We start from the raw sequence: 17,108 nt of genomic DNA, 5'->3' as shown, positions 1-17,108 counted from the left end.
TCCAGTCAATATCTGGGAAATTAAAATACCCCATTATAAGACTCTGATTTACTGGCCCACTATTTCCCTGTACAGTTTATTATTATACTCATCAGAGTCATTAGACCTATAACACACTCCTACTCTCAATTTTGATCTATCTCCCAATGCTTATGTCACACCAAACTGACTCGACACTACAGTCCAGTGATGTCAACTGGACTCACTTCTTTGTATTTTGTGTTTCTTAACTAATAGCATAACCACTCCTTCCTTCCTATCCTGTCTGTAGACGTTGTACTCCCTAAATTCCAGTTCTGCATTCCTTATATCTGTGTGACACCACATCTCTGAAATCCCAACAATATCTGCCTTTGATGTTTTGAGCAATACCTCAAATTCATCAAATTTATTTACTAAACTCCTAGCATTGGTGTACACACAAGTATACATGCACCTGTTTCTATTCTTAGCTACCCTAACACAACCCATGTGTTTACTTGTACCGCAATGACTCCCAGCAGTCTCTGAAATATCCAACATCTTGTTTTTCAGGCTTCTGCTCATTCCAATAGAATGCAGTGCAAGAATCTCTTTCACCTCTGCCAGTGGCTACTGTTAATCTATTAGTCTGTCTCCCCCCCCAAGTTACCAGTTTTCTGACCCACCTAACACTGCCTCGATAGCATCAGGAAAAATATTCTTGCACCGTTTCTATGCAGGGGTGCAAGAATGGCAAGAATTGTGCAGGCAGATATGAAGTTCTCTGAGCAGTGCAGATGAGCTGCAAGAGTAGCTCATGGTGTCTTGTCAATGATATACAGGAATTTTTCTAGCAGGCATAAGGAGGTGATTATTCCCTTGTATAAGGCAATGGTCATGCCACACCTTGGGTACTGTGTACAGGTCTGGAGGCCTCATTTCAAGAAGGATGTAGAGCTGCTGGAATGAGTACAGAGAAGGGCAACAAGATTAGTGAATGGAACAAAGGGGTGCTCTTACAAAGAAAGGCTTAAGTTTTGCAAATTACAGTGTCCGGAGACTAGGCACCAGCGAGGTGATCTGATAGAGGTGTATAAAGCCTTGAATGGTTTGAGCATGCTCAATGCCGATGGGATTCTTCCTCTTGCTCAGAATGAACACCTGAGAGGGCATGATTGAGGAAAGACAGATGTAGAATAGATGTGCGGAAATTTGCCTTTAGCTAGCAGGCAGTCGGTTGGCGGAACAGATTTCCATCCCTTATTGTGGAAGTTGATAGCCTAAATAAATTTAAGGCTCCGCTGGACAGGTATTTCGAACGAACGAAGGGGTGAAGTGGTAGTGTTTTTTATTTATTTTTTTTTTGGCTGATGCTACATAAGCTTGCTTTCTTGCATCATATGCCTCTACTAATGCTATCTACTCAAGAAACTTTTATATTTTCATTATATCCATTTTTCGCACAATAAATCATAAAAACCACAGTAAATATCCAAAATACTACGAAGATATATTCACTAGGTAATCACTTGCCAACAGGCGAGTCCACTCTCCCATAGTAAGAAACAGGAATAAATTAGAATCAATGCAGAGGAATATACTTGTCACAATTACCAGAGCATGCTGTACCGTAAGTACACACCTGCACTGCAGGTGCTGGCTAGCTAGTGCTCTCCCACTTTCCTTGGAAGTAGCCAAAAGAGACATTATAGAAAGAAATAATATAAACAAAGCAGTGATTACAATAAACTTAGTTTCCTATATGTATGATCAGAGCTTCATAAGTGATAACATTATACATAAGTAACCTGCACTGTACATTTTATAACAATGTTAACAGCAAAATAAAGATTTATGCAGGTAAATATATATTTTGCATAGATCATCATCATCATCATCATCAGCCATTTTCAATCCACTGCAGGATGAAGGCCTCTCCAGCAACTTTCCAGTTGCTTCTGTTTTGAGCACTGGACATCCATTTACTACCCACAAACTCATGAATTTCATCTATCCATCTCCGCCTTTGTCTTCCAGGTTTTCTTCTAGCTCCTCTTGGATACCATTCTGTTATTTTCTTAGTCCATCTGTCATCATGTCTTCGAGCTATGTGTCCTGCCCAAGACCATTTTAGTTCTTTAGTTTTGATAAGAATGTCCTTTACTTGAGTTTGTTGCCTAATCCACGTGTTTCTCTTCTTATCTAACAGTCTTATTCCCAATATGATTCGTTCCATTCTTCGCTGTGTGGTTCTCAGCTTCTCTTCCATTCTTTTGGTGAGTGCCCAAGTTTCACTTCCATAAGTCATGGTGGGGAGTATACATTGGTCCATTATTTTACGTTTCAGACAAACTGGGATATTGCTCTTCAGTATGTGACTATATTTCCTGAATGCTATCCATCCAAAATTTATTCTTCTCTTGACTTCCAGCCATTTATCATTATTACAGCTAATAACTTGTCCCAGATAAGTATATGACTCCACCTTTTCAATTACTGCTCCTTCAATCATTATATCCCTTTCTGTGGCATACTTGTTCATCATTACTTTTGTTTTAGCCATATTCATCTTTAGTCCAAAATCCTTACTAGCTGTGCATAACTGATTAAGATTTTCCTCTAATTCTTTGGGATCATGGCTTATGACCACAATGTCATCTGCAAATCGCAAATGGTTTAGGTACTCTCCGTTCACATTGACTCCTTTCTGCGACCAGTCTAATCTTCTGAAAGCTTCCTCAAGGGCAGCAGTAAACAGCTTCGGAGATATTGTGTCTCCTTGTCGAACTCCTTTCTCAATTTTAAATTTCCTACTGTCTTTGTCTAGTCTAATAAAGGAGGTAGCACTCTCGTATATTTTCTTCAAAATCATAATATATGGGGTATCAATGCCTTGTCTTTCCAGTGCCCGAAACATTGCCTTATGCTGTTTGGAGTCAAATGCCTTTTCATAATCCACAAATGCCAGGCATAATGGTGTTTTATATTCATTTGCTTTCTCCATTAGCTGTGATATTACATGAAGGTGATCCATAGTTGAGAATCCTGTCCTAAAGCCAGCTTGCTCTTTCGGTTGATTCTCATCCAGTATTCTTTCTAATCTGTTAGTAATGACCCTTGTGAACAACTTGTAGATGTGGGATAACAAGCTAATTGGTCTATAATTTCCAATTTCTGATTTATCTCCTTTCTTATGCAGCAAAACTATGATTGCATTATTCCACTGCTTAGGCGTCACACCTTTTCTAATGCACTTTGTGAAGAGCCTTGCCAGTTTTTGTGTTATGTCTCTTCCTCCCAATTTTAACAACTCTACAGTAACTTCATCTTCCCCCGGGGCTTTCTGATTCTTCATTTTCTTCAATGCATGTTCTACCTCATCAGGAAGAATATTGGGTATGTCGTATGTGTTGCTACTTTGCAATCCATCTTCCCCACTGCTGGCATCATTCCCCTGCTCCTTGTATAATTCTCTATAGTAGTCTTCTGCTATTTGAATTATGCCTTCTCTGCTGTTTATAAGTACACCATCGCTATTCTTCAGTTTCAGTATCATTTGTCTTTCTGTATTACTGCTCATGGCTGCTGATTTAAATCCTTTGTTTTCCCTTAATGCTTGTTCTACTTTTCTTGTGTTAAATCTTCTTATGTCCTCTCTGAGTCTCTTTCTAATGGCTTTGCATAACTCAGTATACTCAATTTTCTTCCTGTCAGTGTTTTTCTTGCTTTTCATTTGTCGTCTTCGGTTCATCATGACAAGTGTTTCTTGACTAATTTTTTCTTCTTTGGATTTCTTTTTCCCTATAGGTTTCTTGGGCTTTATCACTTTCAAAAAGTTGTAATATTCCTTGTCGATATCTTGGTCCTCAGCAGTCTGCAGAAGCTCAAACTTGTTCTTAAGTTCCAGTACATACTGCTTTTTCTCCTCTTCTGTTATCTCAAAGACCTTTGTATTATTTACTCGAGTCAGTTTTTTCCTTTCCTTTATCTATATCAAGTGTACATCTTACCATTCTGTGATCACTTCCAACATTTACCTTATTCAGGACGGTGACATCATTCACAATATATCTTCTATTAGTGAGGATGAAGTCGATTTCATTAGTAGTTAATCCATTTGGACTCTTCCATGTCCACTTTCTGTTCACCCTTTTCTTGAAAAAAGTGTTCATTACTGACAGTCCTTGAGATTCTGCAAATTCCACAAGTCTTTCACCTCTTTCATTTCTTTCACCAATTCCAAAATTGCCTATAGTTCCCCTTTCTGTGCTGTTTTGTCTTTTTCCAACCTTAGCATTGAAGTCTCCCATAATAATAGTGTAGTGGGTTTTCTGCTCATCTAGAAGACTCAATTTCAGTGTACATTTCTTCAACCTCTTCATCATCATGGCTCGATGTTGGTGCATAAATCATTATAATCTTTAGCTTGTATCTCTTAGAAATCTTGAGTATTAGTCTTGACACTCTTGGTGATGTACTTTTGTTTTGATAGATAGATGATATTAAAAAAAAAGCAAATTATTAACTAAATTTACATAAAAATAACACAAAAGATGACAATTTAAAATATTTAATTGTTCATTTTTTTCTTTTTAATACAAATATTAAACTATTTCCCAAATTCTTTGATTAATTGCAATGCAACTTAATAGGTCCTGATTATAAATCATGGGGAAAGGTAGTATCAGTTATTACATTGTTAATTGCACTTATCTCTGGGATTTATTTATCCCACGTATGTGCATGCAAAATTTAACTTAGGGTGCATATGCATGAAATCTGGGCTCTTAACCACATCTCGATCCACCCTTGGGCCCTCCTACACTATTCTTCAGCTACACTCTGCAACTCACTCACTATGCTCTTTGCTTGCATCCCTACACGCTACTCTCTCCTCTTTTATTTTCCCACATGTGAAAACCTTATATTTTCCTCTTATGTATATATTTCTGCCTATCAATTTGAATTTTACCCAATGACTGTGTTATTCCTTAAACTTCTGATTCTAATACAAGACACAGTTAAACATAAGGCACTTGGGGTGGATGGGATCTATCCAGTTATATTAAAGGAGGCAGCAAAGGAACTAAGCAAACCCTTAGCCATAATTATAAGTGCATCGTATTAAGGGTAGGATAAAATGGATAAAATTTTATCCATTTTATCTGTGGGAGAAGACAGAGGGTGGCAATCAATGGATGCTACTCTTCGTGGACTAATGTTTTTAGTGCAGTCCCACAGCGTTCGGTGTTTGGTCTAGTGTTGTTTTGTATATTTATCAATGATATTGATGAAGGTATACCAGGCTTAGTGTCGAAGTTTGCAGATGATACAAAGGTTGGCAGAGTTGTTAAATGACAGTAATGGCAGTGTGCTACTGCAACAGGATCTAGAAAATTTGGGCAGATGGGCTGAGAAGTGGCAACTGAAGTTTAACATTGACAAATGCAAAGTACTGAATATGGGCAGAAGTAACCTCAGAGGAATGTACCAACTGTGTGATGCTACACTTAGGGTGGTAGAAAATGAAAGATCGGGGAGTAATTTTTCAGTCAGATATGAAGTTTTCTGAGAAATGCAGACAGGCTGCAAGAGCAGGTCATGGGGTTTTGTCAATGATATACATGAATTTTGCTAGCAGGGAAAAGGAGGCAATTGTCCCCTTTGTATAAGGCAATGGTCAGGCTACGCCTTGAGTACTGCATACAGGTCTGGGGCCTCATTTTAGGATGTAGATTTGCTTGAGCGTGTACAGAGAAGGGCAACAAGATTGGTGAGGGGAATGATTTTTTTTTTTTTTTTTTTGGTAGTTTTTGGCGCATCGGCTTCTGTGGCCATAATGCACCTCCCAAGGTTTTTGCAGTACTTTGATCCAAGCCCGAGGCGGGATCCGAACCCGCGACCTTTGGGTTGCCAGGTAGGCACTTTACCCACCTGGCTAGCCCGGTCGGCAAGGGGAATGAAGGGATCCTCTTACCAAGAGAGACTTAAGTTCTGCAAATTGAAGTGGTTAGAGACTAGGCACCTGCTAGGTGATCTGATTGAGATCACCTAGCAGGTGCCTAGCAGGATAAGGCCTTGAATGTGTTGAGCACTCTGAATTCTGATGGGATTCTTCCACTTGCTCAGGTTATGAACCTAAGGGGGCATAAATTCAAATTGAGGAAAGACAGTTGTTGAATAGTTGTGCAGAAATTTGCCTTTAGCCAGCGGGTGGTTAATTGCTGGAACAAACTTCCCAACTGTCGTTGTGGAAGTAGATAAGTTAAATAAATTCAAGGTGGAACTGGAAACATTTGGAGGGAATGGTTGTGTGAATTTTTTTTTTTTTTTTTGGCTGATGCTACATAAGCTCATACGCTTGCTTTCTTGCATCACATGCCACTATTACTAACTCACAATTTTGTTTATCCCACACAACAGAACCCTTTCATCTTTTACCTTTACACCTGCTGACCATACTTTTGAACTGCTCTAAATAAGCCAATAATCCCAACTTTATTAAGCCCATCCTTCCCAAAATGACTAGTGTTACATTCCCAAGTAGAAGTGTAATTGAGAGATTAAATTATTGTTGACTATTTCACTGAGCACCTTTTAAATTTACCGTCTTTCATCACTTAGATCTCTACTTGCTATTTTGTCTATTGTTCTGATGCTTTTAATTTTGACCTACTTCTACACCTTACCATATCATTGTTTACATATATGCCTTGTGTGCTATACCAATAGGCCCACTAATGGAAATATTTCTGTAATGTTGTTTTCTTTGTTCATTAATCACTTTATTTTCACACATCATTATTATCAACAGAAACATTTGTAAGACTGTCTTAAGACAGTTTTTTTCTCCAACACTTCTTGGGAATAATTTTCTTTATACATAGTTGTAATAGCACTTTTTTTTTCCTCAACTCAGTTCCTTATTTGATGGGTTTTTTTTTTTTTTAATCACGAAGCACAAACCTAACACTAAACATGCCTTCTAAATGATGTTCGATTTTATAAGTTCTTACTCTTCAATTTATGTTATTACACGGTACTCTAGAATTGTGTACGACCGACCATATATAATTTTGAAACAATAGTCCACTTCCTAGAATATTCTATCACATTCAGGAGTCTTCTACCATATTACACAAGAAAGCAAGCTATTATATTATCAGCTAAAAAAACCCTTCCCATTTCACCCATCCATTAACTCCGAATGTCTATCTAGTTCTGCCTTGAATTTATTTAAGCTGTCAACTTCTACAATTACAGATGAAGTTTGTTCCAGCAATCAACCACCCGCTGGCTGAAAGAAAATTTCCACACATCTATTCTACAAGGATACACAGCATGGTTTTGTAAAAGGAAAATCATGTTTAACAAATCTGGTTAGCTATTTTCACAGGATCACTCATGAGCTAGATTTAGGGAATAATTTCAACACTTTATTTGGATTTCAGCAAAGCATTTGAACGAGTCCCATGTGAGCGGTTACTTTTTAAGCTGGAACAGGTGGAATCACAGGGAAAATCCTTAGATGGATACCAGGATGGCTTCAGCACAGGAGTCAGAGAGTTTGATAAATGATTATTCCTTACATTCGGTTAATGTAAGAAGTGGGGTTCCCCAACAATCAGTATTGGGACCACTGTTTCTGATTTTCTTAAATGACATCGAGGAAGGGATAGAGGGTGTAATGTCTAAATTTGCAATTGATGTAATTACTTGTAGAGTAGTTGATGATCAAGCAGAGCTTCTTCAGAGCTCTGCTTGATCATCAACAGGGATGGTCAGAAAAGTGACAGCTTTGCTTTAATTGCAAAGTGCAAGGTCTTGCACCTGGGGTACAGTAACCCCAAAACAACTTATACATTCGGTGGAGTGAATTTAAGTCAGTAGTAGAAGAAAGGGACTTAAGAGTTACAATACGGTCAGACATGAAGCTCTCCAAGCATTGTAAACAGGCATATTCCATGCCTGTTTACAATGCAGGGTGTCCCATGGTGTGCTAACAATGATTATCAATCATTTGCTATTAGAGATAAGGACATTATAATCTCAATATATAAGACTATTGTTGGACCACACTTGCTGTATTCAAGTGTGGAGACCACATTTTAAAAAAAAAACATCAAGCTTCTTGAAGTGGTCCATAGATGGGTAACTCTCCTGGTGAGATTGGCAGAAGGACTTCGAATATGTGTTATTCGAGGCAGTGTTAGGTGGGTCGGAAAACTGCTAGCTTGGGGGGAGACAAAGACCAATAGATTGACAGTAGCCACTGGCAGAGGTGAAAGAGATTCTTGCACTGCTTCTATTAGAATGAGCAGAAGCCCGAAAAACAAGATGCATGGTATTTCAGAGACTGCTAGGAGCCATTGCGGTACAAGTAAACACATGGGTTGTGTTAGGGTAGCTAAGAATAGAAACAGGTGCAGGTATACTTGCATGTACACCAATGCTAGGAGTTTAGTAAATAAATTTGATGAATTAGAGGTATTGCTCAAAACATCGAAGGCAGATATTGTTGGGATATCAGAGACGTGGTGTCACACAGATATAAAGGATGCAGAACTGCAATTTGGGGAGTACAACGTCTACAGAAAGGATAGACAGGATAGGAAGGGGCGGGAGGGGTTATGCTATTAGTTAAGAAACACATAAAAACCAAGGAAGTGAAGCCAGTCGACATCGCTGGACAGTGCAGTGTGGAGTCAGTTTGGTGTGACATAAACATTGGGAGATCAAAATTGAGAGTAGGAGTGTGCTATAGGCCTAATGACTCTGATGAGTATAATAAGGAACTGTACAGGGAAATGTACAGAGTAGGCCAGTAAATCAGAGTGTCTTATAATGGGAGATTTTAATTTCCCAGATATTGACTGGAATTTGGGGGCTGGTTACTCACACACTAGCAGGGCTTTTGTGGATTTATTGGATGATTGTTTTCTACATCAGCATGTTCGGGAGGCAACTAGAGGGAGTAATACTCTTGATTTGATTATCAGCAGTGATTCTTCATGCATTAAGAATCTGCAGATAAATGAACCACTAGGTGGCAGTGATCACAGTGTGCTGAAGTGGGATTTACTCAAAGAGGTAACTACCATTAGGGGTAAAGGGAAGGGTTATTGCTTCCGTAAAGGCGACTACGATGGACTGAGACAGTATTTAAATTCTATACACTGGGACCAACTGATGATGTTACCAACAGCAAATTCAAAATGGAAGCATTCAAAGAACTTATCTTGGAACCTACTAGGCTTTACATACCAACTAAGAAATATTGTTCAAGGTTTAGGCCAAAATGGATGTCAGATGAACTAATGAGGCATATGGCAGAGAAGAAAAATGCATGGGATACATACAAATTAACACATGACACAGAAGCCTATGATAGATACAAGTTGATATGCAACCAAGTTACAAAGGAGGTTAGGCAGGCGAAGGCAGATTACGAGAAATCCTTGGCAAGGGATGCAAAGAAAAACAGCAAAAGAGTTCTTTACTTATGTAAACTCTAGAAGGAAGGGGATGAATCAGATTGGTCCACTTGATATTGATGGGTCAAGTGTTGATGATCCTGCTCAGGTAGCTAATAAACTAAATGAATATTTTGCATCGACATTCACACATGAGGAGTTATTCAGCGAGGAGAATGCCAGAGGTGTATTCAACTCTAGCAGTAAGCTACAGAATCTTGAAATAACTGGGAGTAAAGTGGAGGAGAAACTGTTGAAGATAAACACAAGAAAGGCACCCGGGGTGGATGGGATCTATCCAGTTATATTAAAGGAGGCAGCAAAGGAAGTAAGCAAACCCTTAGCCATAATTATGAGAGCTTCCTTGGACTCAGGGGAGGTACCCATAGACTGGAAATGTGCAAATGGTACCCCAATTCACAGAGGATCAAAGGCTGACACAAGTAATTATAGACCTGTGAGCTTAACTTCTGTTCCAGGAAAATTAATGGAGGCACTGGTTAAAGAAGCACTGCAGGATCATTTAGACAAGACTTCAGTTATAGCTCAGACACAGCATGGTTTTGTTAAGGGGAAGTCTTGCCTGACCAACTTGATTGGATACTATGATGCAGTCACAAAAGAACTGGATGCAGGGAATAACTTTGATATTATATACTTGGATCTTAGAAAGGCTTTTGATACTGTTGCACATGGAAGACTGCTACACAAATTGGAGCAGTGTGACATTGGAGGCAAATTGCTGCTATGGATAAAGGGGTGGTTTAGGTGGAGAAGACAGAGAGTGGTAATCAGCGGACACTGCTCATCGTGGACTGATGTTATTAGTGGAGTCCCTCAGGGCTCAGTGTTGGGTCCATTATTGTTTTCTGTATTTATAAATGATATTGATGATGGTATATCGGGCTTAATGTCCAAGTTTGCAGACGATACAAAGGTTGGCAGGGTTGTCAAGGACACTACTGACACTATGCTGCTGCAACAGGATCTGGAAAGGTTGAGCAGATGGGCTGAGAGGTGGCAAATGAAGTTTAACATTGACAAATTGACAAAAAAGTACTACACATGGGAAACAGCAACCCCAGAGCAACGTATCAACTCTGTGGTACTACACTGACAGTGGTAGAGAATGAAAGGGACTTGGGGGTGGTTGTGCAGGCAGATATGAAGTTCTCTGAGCAGTGCAGACGGGCTGCAAGAGTAGCTCATGGAGTATTGTCAATGACATACAGGAATTTTTCCAGCAGGGATAAGGAGGTGATTATTCCATTGTATAAGGCGATGGTCAGGCCACACCTAGAGTACTGTATACAGGTCTGGAGGCCTCATTTCAAGAAGGATGTAGAGCTGCTGGAACGAGTACAGAGAAGGGCAACAAGATTAGTGAATGGAACAAAGGGGTGCTCTTACGAAGAAAGGCTTAAGTTTTGCAAATTACAGTGTCTGGAGACTAGGCACCAGCGAGGTGATCTGATAGAGGTGTATAAAGCCTTGAATGGTTTAAGCATACTCAATGCTGATGGGATTCTTCCTCTAGCTCAGAAAAATCACCTGAGAGGGCATAAATTCAAATTGAGGAAAGACAGATGTAGGATAGACGTGCGGAAATTTGCCTTTAGCCAGCGGGTGGTTAGTTGGTGGAACACACTTCCATCCCTTGTGGTGGAGGTTGATAGCCTAAATAAGTTTAAGGCTCAGCTGGACAGGTATTTTGAACGAACAGAGGGGTGAAGTGGAAGTGGGTTTTTTTTTTTTTTTTTTTGGCTGATGCTGCATAAGCTTGCTTTCTTGCATCAAATGCCTTTACTAATGCTAATGTGGGTTGCACAGCTTGGAAACTAGGCACCTTAGAGGCGACTTGTTTGAGGCAATAATAAAAAAAATAAAAAAAACGAGGATGAAATTTTCATAGTTATAAACGATTTTAGAACTAGGGGCAATAAATTCAAGTTATGGGGAGAGATGTTTAGGCTGGATTGCAGGAAATATTACTTTACAAATTACTGGAATAAGTTACCTACATCAGTGGTACAGGCAGACAGTTTGGGGAAATTCAAACATCAGCTGGATAGTTATCTGTGGGAGGAGGGAAATGCATGGGTTGTCTATTTCCTTTTCTCTAATTATTATTTATTTATTTTTTTTTAGCTGGTAGTAGTAGTGGCATGTGATGCAAGAAAGCAAGTGCATGAGCTTATGCAGCATCAGCCAAAAAAAAAAAAACACCATTCACTCTAAATGCCTGTCCAGTTCCTCCTTAAATTTATTCAACCTATCAACTTCCACAACGACAGATGGAAGTTTGTTCCAGCAATTAACCACCCACTGGCTAAAGGCAAATTTCCGCACATCTTTTTTACATCTGTCTTTTCTTAATTTGAATTTATGTCCCCTTAGGTTCGTAATCTGAACAAGTGGAAGGATTCCATCAGAATTCAGCGTGCTCAACCCAATCAAGGCCTTATACACCTCAATCAGCCTTAGGCTTCCTTGCACCATATGGCCATTATTAATAATATTTTCTCAATTTGATTTTATGTCCCCCCTAATGCGACTAACCTGGGCAAGAGGACGAATCCCACAAGCATTGAGCTTGCTCAAACCATTCAAGACCGTATACACCTCAATCACACACAACAGAACCCTTTTATCTTCTAGAATATTTCCAGAAATTTCTTAAATATTATTTTAATTTTTTGATTTTTAAACGTAATAGAAAATACTTTATCAATTTTTGATAAATAAGTTGTTCCTATTTTAATAAAAACTTGAAAATTAACAATAATGAAACGTGATTTAAAACTTTTGGCTGAGTGTACATGTTACATTTCTGTCTCTACCATTTCTAAGCCTAATATTAGCATGTTACACGTCAGAAAGTTACTTGAAAATTTAAAAAAAAATTATACTAAACACTATTTTATTTACACTGTAAGTCTGAATTATAATTTTTGGCCTCTGTTTAATAAAATTCATTGTAATGTCTAAGAAACAAAAAATATATACAGTATATATATCAACTGGTCTAATAACATCATTAGTTAAGATTCATATACTTAAAAAGTATCATAGCAAACTTGTTTATTGTAATAATGATACTCACATCATCATGTTGCATTATTGAACAATATACCCTTAATTATGTGTATTACACGATGATATTCAAGCTTGTGCGACGTTCACAACACAATTACTTACTGATCACCGCAGAACTAAAAAAAAATTGTACTTCGTGGAATGAAATACTAAAGCCACAGAGTACTCTGTGACCGAAGCGTCACCTATAATTGAAATTCCGTTAGATGTCGCCACCCTAAGTGCATTTGCACCGATTCCACAGAATGCACAATGGTAGTTCGGTATAGTCTGGTTAGTAATGTTTATGTCTTGATATATTAAAAGAGTCTTCTGTATTTCATATTAGAGGAGTCAAAAGAAAACTGTATAGAGTATATATTAAAGTGAAAGAAGATGCCAGTAATCCCGTTGCGTTTGGAATTACATGCAGCACAACTTGTCATCATTTTGACTCAGAAATGCGCTTATCATTCCTGAAATCAGGTTAGAGTTACAAAGATTTTGGTGTCATACTGTCAGCGAACTACGTCAGACATGTGGAGCCATAAATACGTACACATGAAGTACTGTTGTGTTTCTTTCGTCCATCCTTAGAACCATCAGTAATCGATGCAAGCAGTACCATGTGGACAGTTTGACAAATGCAGTCGGATAAAAATTACGCGGTTGATTTTTCAATAGGGACCAGCCAGTGACATATGCCAAAATAAAAGTAAGCATTTTTCCAAGATTGTACAGTAAATAAGTCACGATTGTTTATCCAAGCTGAAAAGCGCATGCGCTGGCTACTTGCTTCGCTTTACCGCGGCGAAATCATTAGTCAAGTTAATTTTTGACTATTATCTAAGTTACACCCGCTGATCCTGTAGAGTGCACAACATACAGAGTTGGAGAAATAAGAGGTAACAGATGGACACCCACTCCAGAAATGTAGCCACTTTATTAAAAAGATCGGGCATTCGTACACTAAGCAGAATTCAAAAAACTAAAATCTTTTTTTGGAAATAAAAATGAAATTTGGGGTCTGGAAGACCCCAAATGCTAATCTTACTGGAATTTTAGGCTGTCTTCCCAGAGCAATGTATTTAAAACGCCCGCCTAGTCTCGAAAAACAATTTTCACCCTGGACTTTATCAGTTGATTAACAATTAATTAAAAGGCAAGCAACTTTTGATACTAAACATGTTAATGTTACTCAACTTGTACCCTATTGATGCAACTATTTTCCCAAATATTTTTATTGCCATCATACATGATTATTTTAAACTCCTGTTGGTAATCTAATTAGCATATTTTCCAGACAATGATGCGCCCACATTTTAGAATGCAAATTTTGGACAAAAAAAATATTTTATTACATATATTTGAATATTACAAAACCATAAGTGCTTACCATCCAAAATATCAGTGTGAAATGAAGTGTTTACTCATATAATTGTCGGTAATATGTCATCACTACTGTACATTTGTTATTGATGTTATGGTTTGAACTTTCACTTTCTTCAGAATGTGCATCATCTTCAGGACCATTGGGTACATTGCTGATCCACATTTCTTGAAGAATGTCGCCATTTTTCACAGACTCCCACTAATTTTTCATCCATTCACTCACTTGAAAAATGGTTAGTCACTTCTTTCATCTTGCTAGTGTTGAATAGTGATTCCAAATCTTCACCACATGGTCCACTCCTCATTCATGAATATTTAAAGGGTTTGTTAACTGAGAAGCCCAATTGCTGCAGATGGTTAGGGCCTCCAAGATGAACAATATCAGATAACACAGAACATTGGCTCTTTAACATGTGATTTGAAATTGTCACACAGTAAAAGAGTTACCATTTTATCAAAGACCTTGGAGTAATTGTGCAGCTAGATTCTGAGCAATTTCTGAGCAGATTCTGAGCAATGCAGACATGCTGCCAGAGTGGGTAATGGGGTATTGTCAGTGATATACAGGAATTTTGCTAGTAGGGAAAAGGTGATTATCCCTTTGTATAAGGTAATAGTCAGGCCATGCCTTGAGTACTGCATACAGGGCTGTAGAGTTGCTTGAGTGTGTACAGAGAAGGGCAATAAGGTTGGTGATGGGAACGAAGGGGGGTCGTCTTACCAAGAAAGGCTTAAGTTCTAGGCACCTATGAGATGATCTGATTGAGGTGTATAAAGCCTTGAATGGGTTGAGCATGCAGAATTCTGAAGGGATTCTTTCACGTGCTCAGATTACAAACCTGAGGGGGCATAAATTCAAATTGAGGAAAAACAGTTGTAGAATAAATGGGCTGAAATTTGCCTTTAGCCAGTGGGTAGTTGATTGCTGGAACAAATTTCTATCTGCTGTTGTGGAAGTTATTGCTTAAATAAATTCAAGACAGAACTAGACAAGCTTTTAGAGGGAATGGATGTGTGAAATTTTTTTTTGGCTGATGCTACATAAGCTCATTTTTTGATTTCTTGTTTCACATGCAATTACTACTACTTTGTGATGGGCAATTGCAAATTCCTTATAATGCAGCCATTGCATTATGTTATATTTCTACAGAGTCAAATAAATTATTATCTTTCTAGTTTCCTTTCTTTCTCCATCTCATCCTGCTTTCTTTCCTTCCTGTACATGATCAGTATCATTTGTGTCTTGACACATGATTCATATACTTGTCTTTATCTACCCATCTAATTAAGTCATATTCCATTTAATACCATTCTTACTGGGTAATGACAAAACATTCCATTCCAAAAGCTACTTAGGTATTTTATTGGGAAAAATACATTTTAAGTTGTATTACTGTAGGAGAGCAAGCTTCAGCAGCTGGATTATGTGCTTGTAATTTGTCATTACCTATGTACAAAGTTTAATAAAGTTCAGTGAATGTAGAAAAAAAATTTATATTGTTTTGATAATAAATGTTTACATTCTTAATATTCCTCAATATAATCTAATGCAACCATACACTTGTTACACTGTGCCTGCCACTGATCAAAACATTCCTGGAGATTCTTTTGTAAGTGCTTATAAGTGATCTGCTATGTGTGACAAGATTTCATGAATCAAAAATTGTTTTTCTTTTGTGTCCTATTCTAATTTTGGAAACAGCCAAAAATCTCATGGTGCAAAATAGCGGGAATGTTTGTCAGCCAAAAATGTGCTGGATGGTAAGCGATGTAGTAGTAGTGGCATATTATTATTATTAGCCATATGGGCAAGGAAGCCTGAGGCTTATGCTGCACCTTTCCAAAAAAAAAAAAAAATTTCCCTATTAGAGAGAGAGAGAGAAGTAGAAAGGAATCACCAAGAAAGAGAAGAATGATGATATCCAGCTCAGGATCCTGGGTGTGCCAAGCCCATACTCACCAGATGTGAGCCCCTGGGGGTAATGTGATGCAAGCATATGAGCTTATGCATCATCAGCCAAAAAAAAATTACAAAACAATCCCCTCTAAATATTTGTCCAATTCTTCCTTAAATTTATTTAACCTATCAACTTCCACAACGACAGATGGAAGTTTGTTCCAGCAATTAACCACCCGCTGGCTAAAGGCAGATTTCCGCACGTCTATTCTACATCTGTCCTTCCTCAATTTCATTTTATGCCCCCTTAGGTTCGTAATCTGAACAAGTGGAAGGATCCCATCAGAATTCAGCGTGCTCAACCCATTCAAGACCTTATACACCTCAATCAGATCAAATAGTAAATAGTAAAAAAAAAATAGTAAATACTATTTTAAAGGACAGTGCACGCATAAAAGAACATGTCAAAGGATCAATGCATTTAAGATCAACAGTGATCACAAAACAGCGTTCAGGTGTTTTATCAAAGATGAAAAAGCTATTAATAATATGGATGGTAAATCAGATTCAGAAGCGAGTGCCCCTGAATCTAATGGCCATTCAAGCAAAAGCAAGACGTATTTATGAAGATATTTAAGATAAGCATGCTAACCCCCAAGCCAAGTTCGTGGCAAGCAATGGGTGGTTTAATAGGTTCGAGCATCGTGCTGGTTTCCACAACAAAATTTCTCTGCAGTGGCAGAGAAATTTTGCGATGTGTTGGGAAAAACCGCTTCTAAATTTCCACAGCTCTCAACCTCTGCAGTGGCGTACTTATCAGTTGGAGACGTTGAACCTGGCAACGATACTCTAAAGGTAAACTTGCTGACTTATGCCTGTCCCCTCCCTTTTTTTGTAATCTTATAATTTTGAAATTTTTGTTATTGCACACTTTTGTAATAATTCCTATGCATGAAATTAAAAAAAATTGAATAAGTAATTCTATTTACATGTTCATCGATCTGCTTCAATCAAATTCAGTCGCATAGTTGTGAGTGCTGCATAAGCATTTACGGAAATTCCAACATACATCAAACTCAACTTATGTAGAGTTCCGTGATGCCCGTAATAGTATTGTTTTTATAAACATAATTGCTGGTTGATATATTCTTTTTACATTTAGGCTTGTCCCCCAGCCTTTGTCGTCTCACAGTGCAGAAAGCCTGTGCCTACGGATTGGCTAACTAGTGGGGATATTATGTTTTGATTGTCTTGTCGTTATTTTTATTGTTCTTTTTAGACATTTGTCTGTCTCGTATTTGTAAAACAAT

The 17,108-nt window shown here is 38.1% G+C and overlaps 2 protein-coding genes across 3 annotated transcripts in view; one reads left to right on the top strand and one right to left on the bottom strand.

Annotated features, from left to right (window-relative positions):
• LOC150085654 (protein MAK16 homolog) overlaps positions 1-12,660 on the bottom strand; it is a 109,147-nt gene extending 96,487 nt beyond the window's left edge. Inside the window, exon 1 of the mRNA XM_090373420.1 lies at positions 12,538-12,660. Coding sequence (XP_090229546.1) covers positions 12,538-12,552 — 15 coding nt within the window. The 5' untranslated portion in view covers positions 12,553-12,660. The remainder of the gene's footprint in view (positions 1-12,537) is intronic.
• A 183-nt stretch (positions 12,661-12,843) lies between these two features.
• Positions 12,844-17,108, top strand: part of LOC150085653 (RING finger protein 145-like) — a 78,993-nt gene continuing 74,728 nt past the window's right edge. For both annotated transcript variants that reach the window (XM_090374154.1, XM_090374155.1), the window contains exon 1: positions 12,844-13,224. The gene's annotated coding sequence lies outside the window, so the exon portion shown is untranslated. The remainder of the gene's footprint in view (positions 13,225-17,108) is intronic.

The sequence above is a fragment of the Mastigoproctus giganteus genome, chromosome 5 (genome assembly GCF_048544385.1).
Source record: "Mastigoproctus giganteus isolate SK-2022 chromosome 5, ASM4854438v1, whole genome shotgun sequence".
NCBI classification, from domain to species: domain Eukaryota; kingdom Metazoa; phylum Arthropoda; class Arachnida; order Uropygi; family Thelyphonidae; genus Mastigoproctus; species Mastigoproctus giganteus.
The sequence above is the reverse complement of the archived record's forward strand: the minus strand, read 5'-3'. Positions and strand labels throughout refer to the sequence as shown.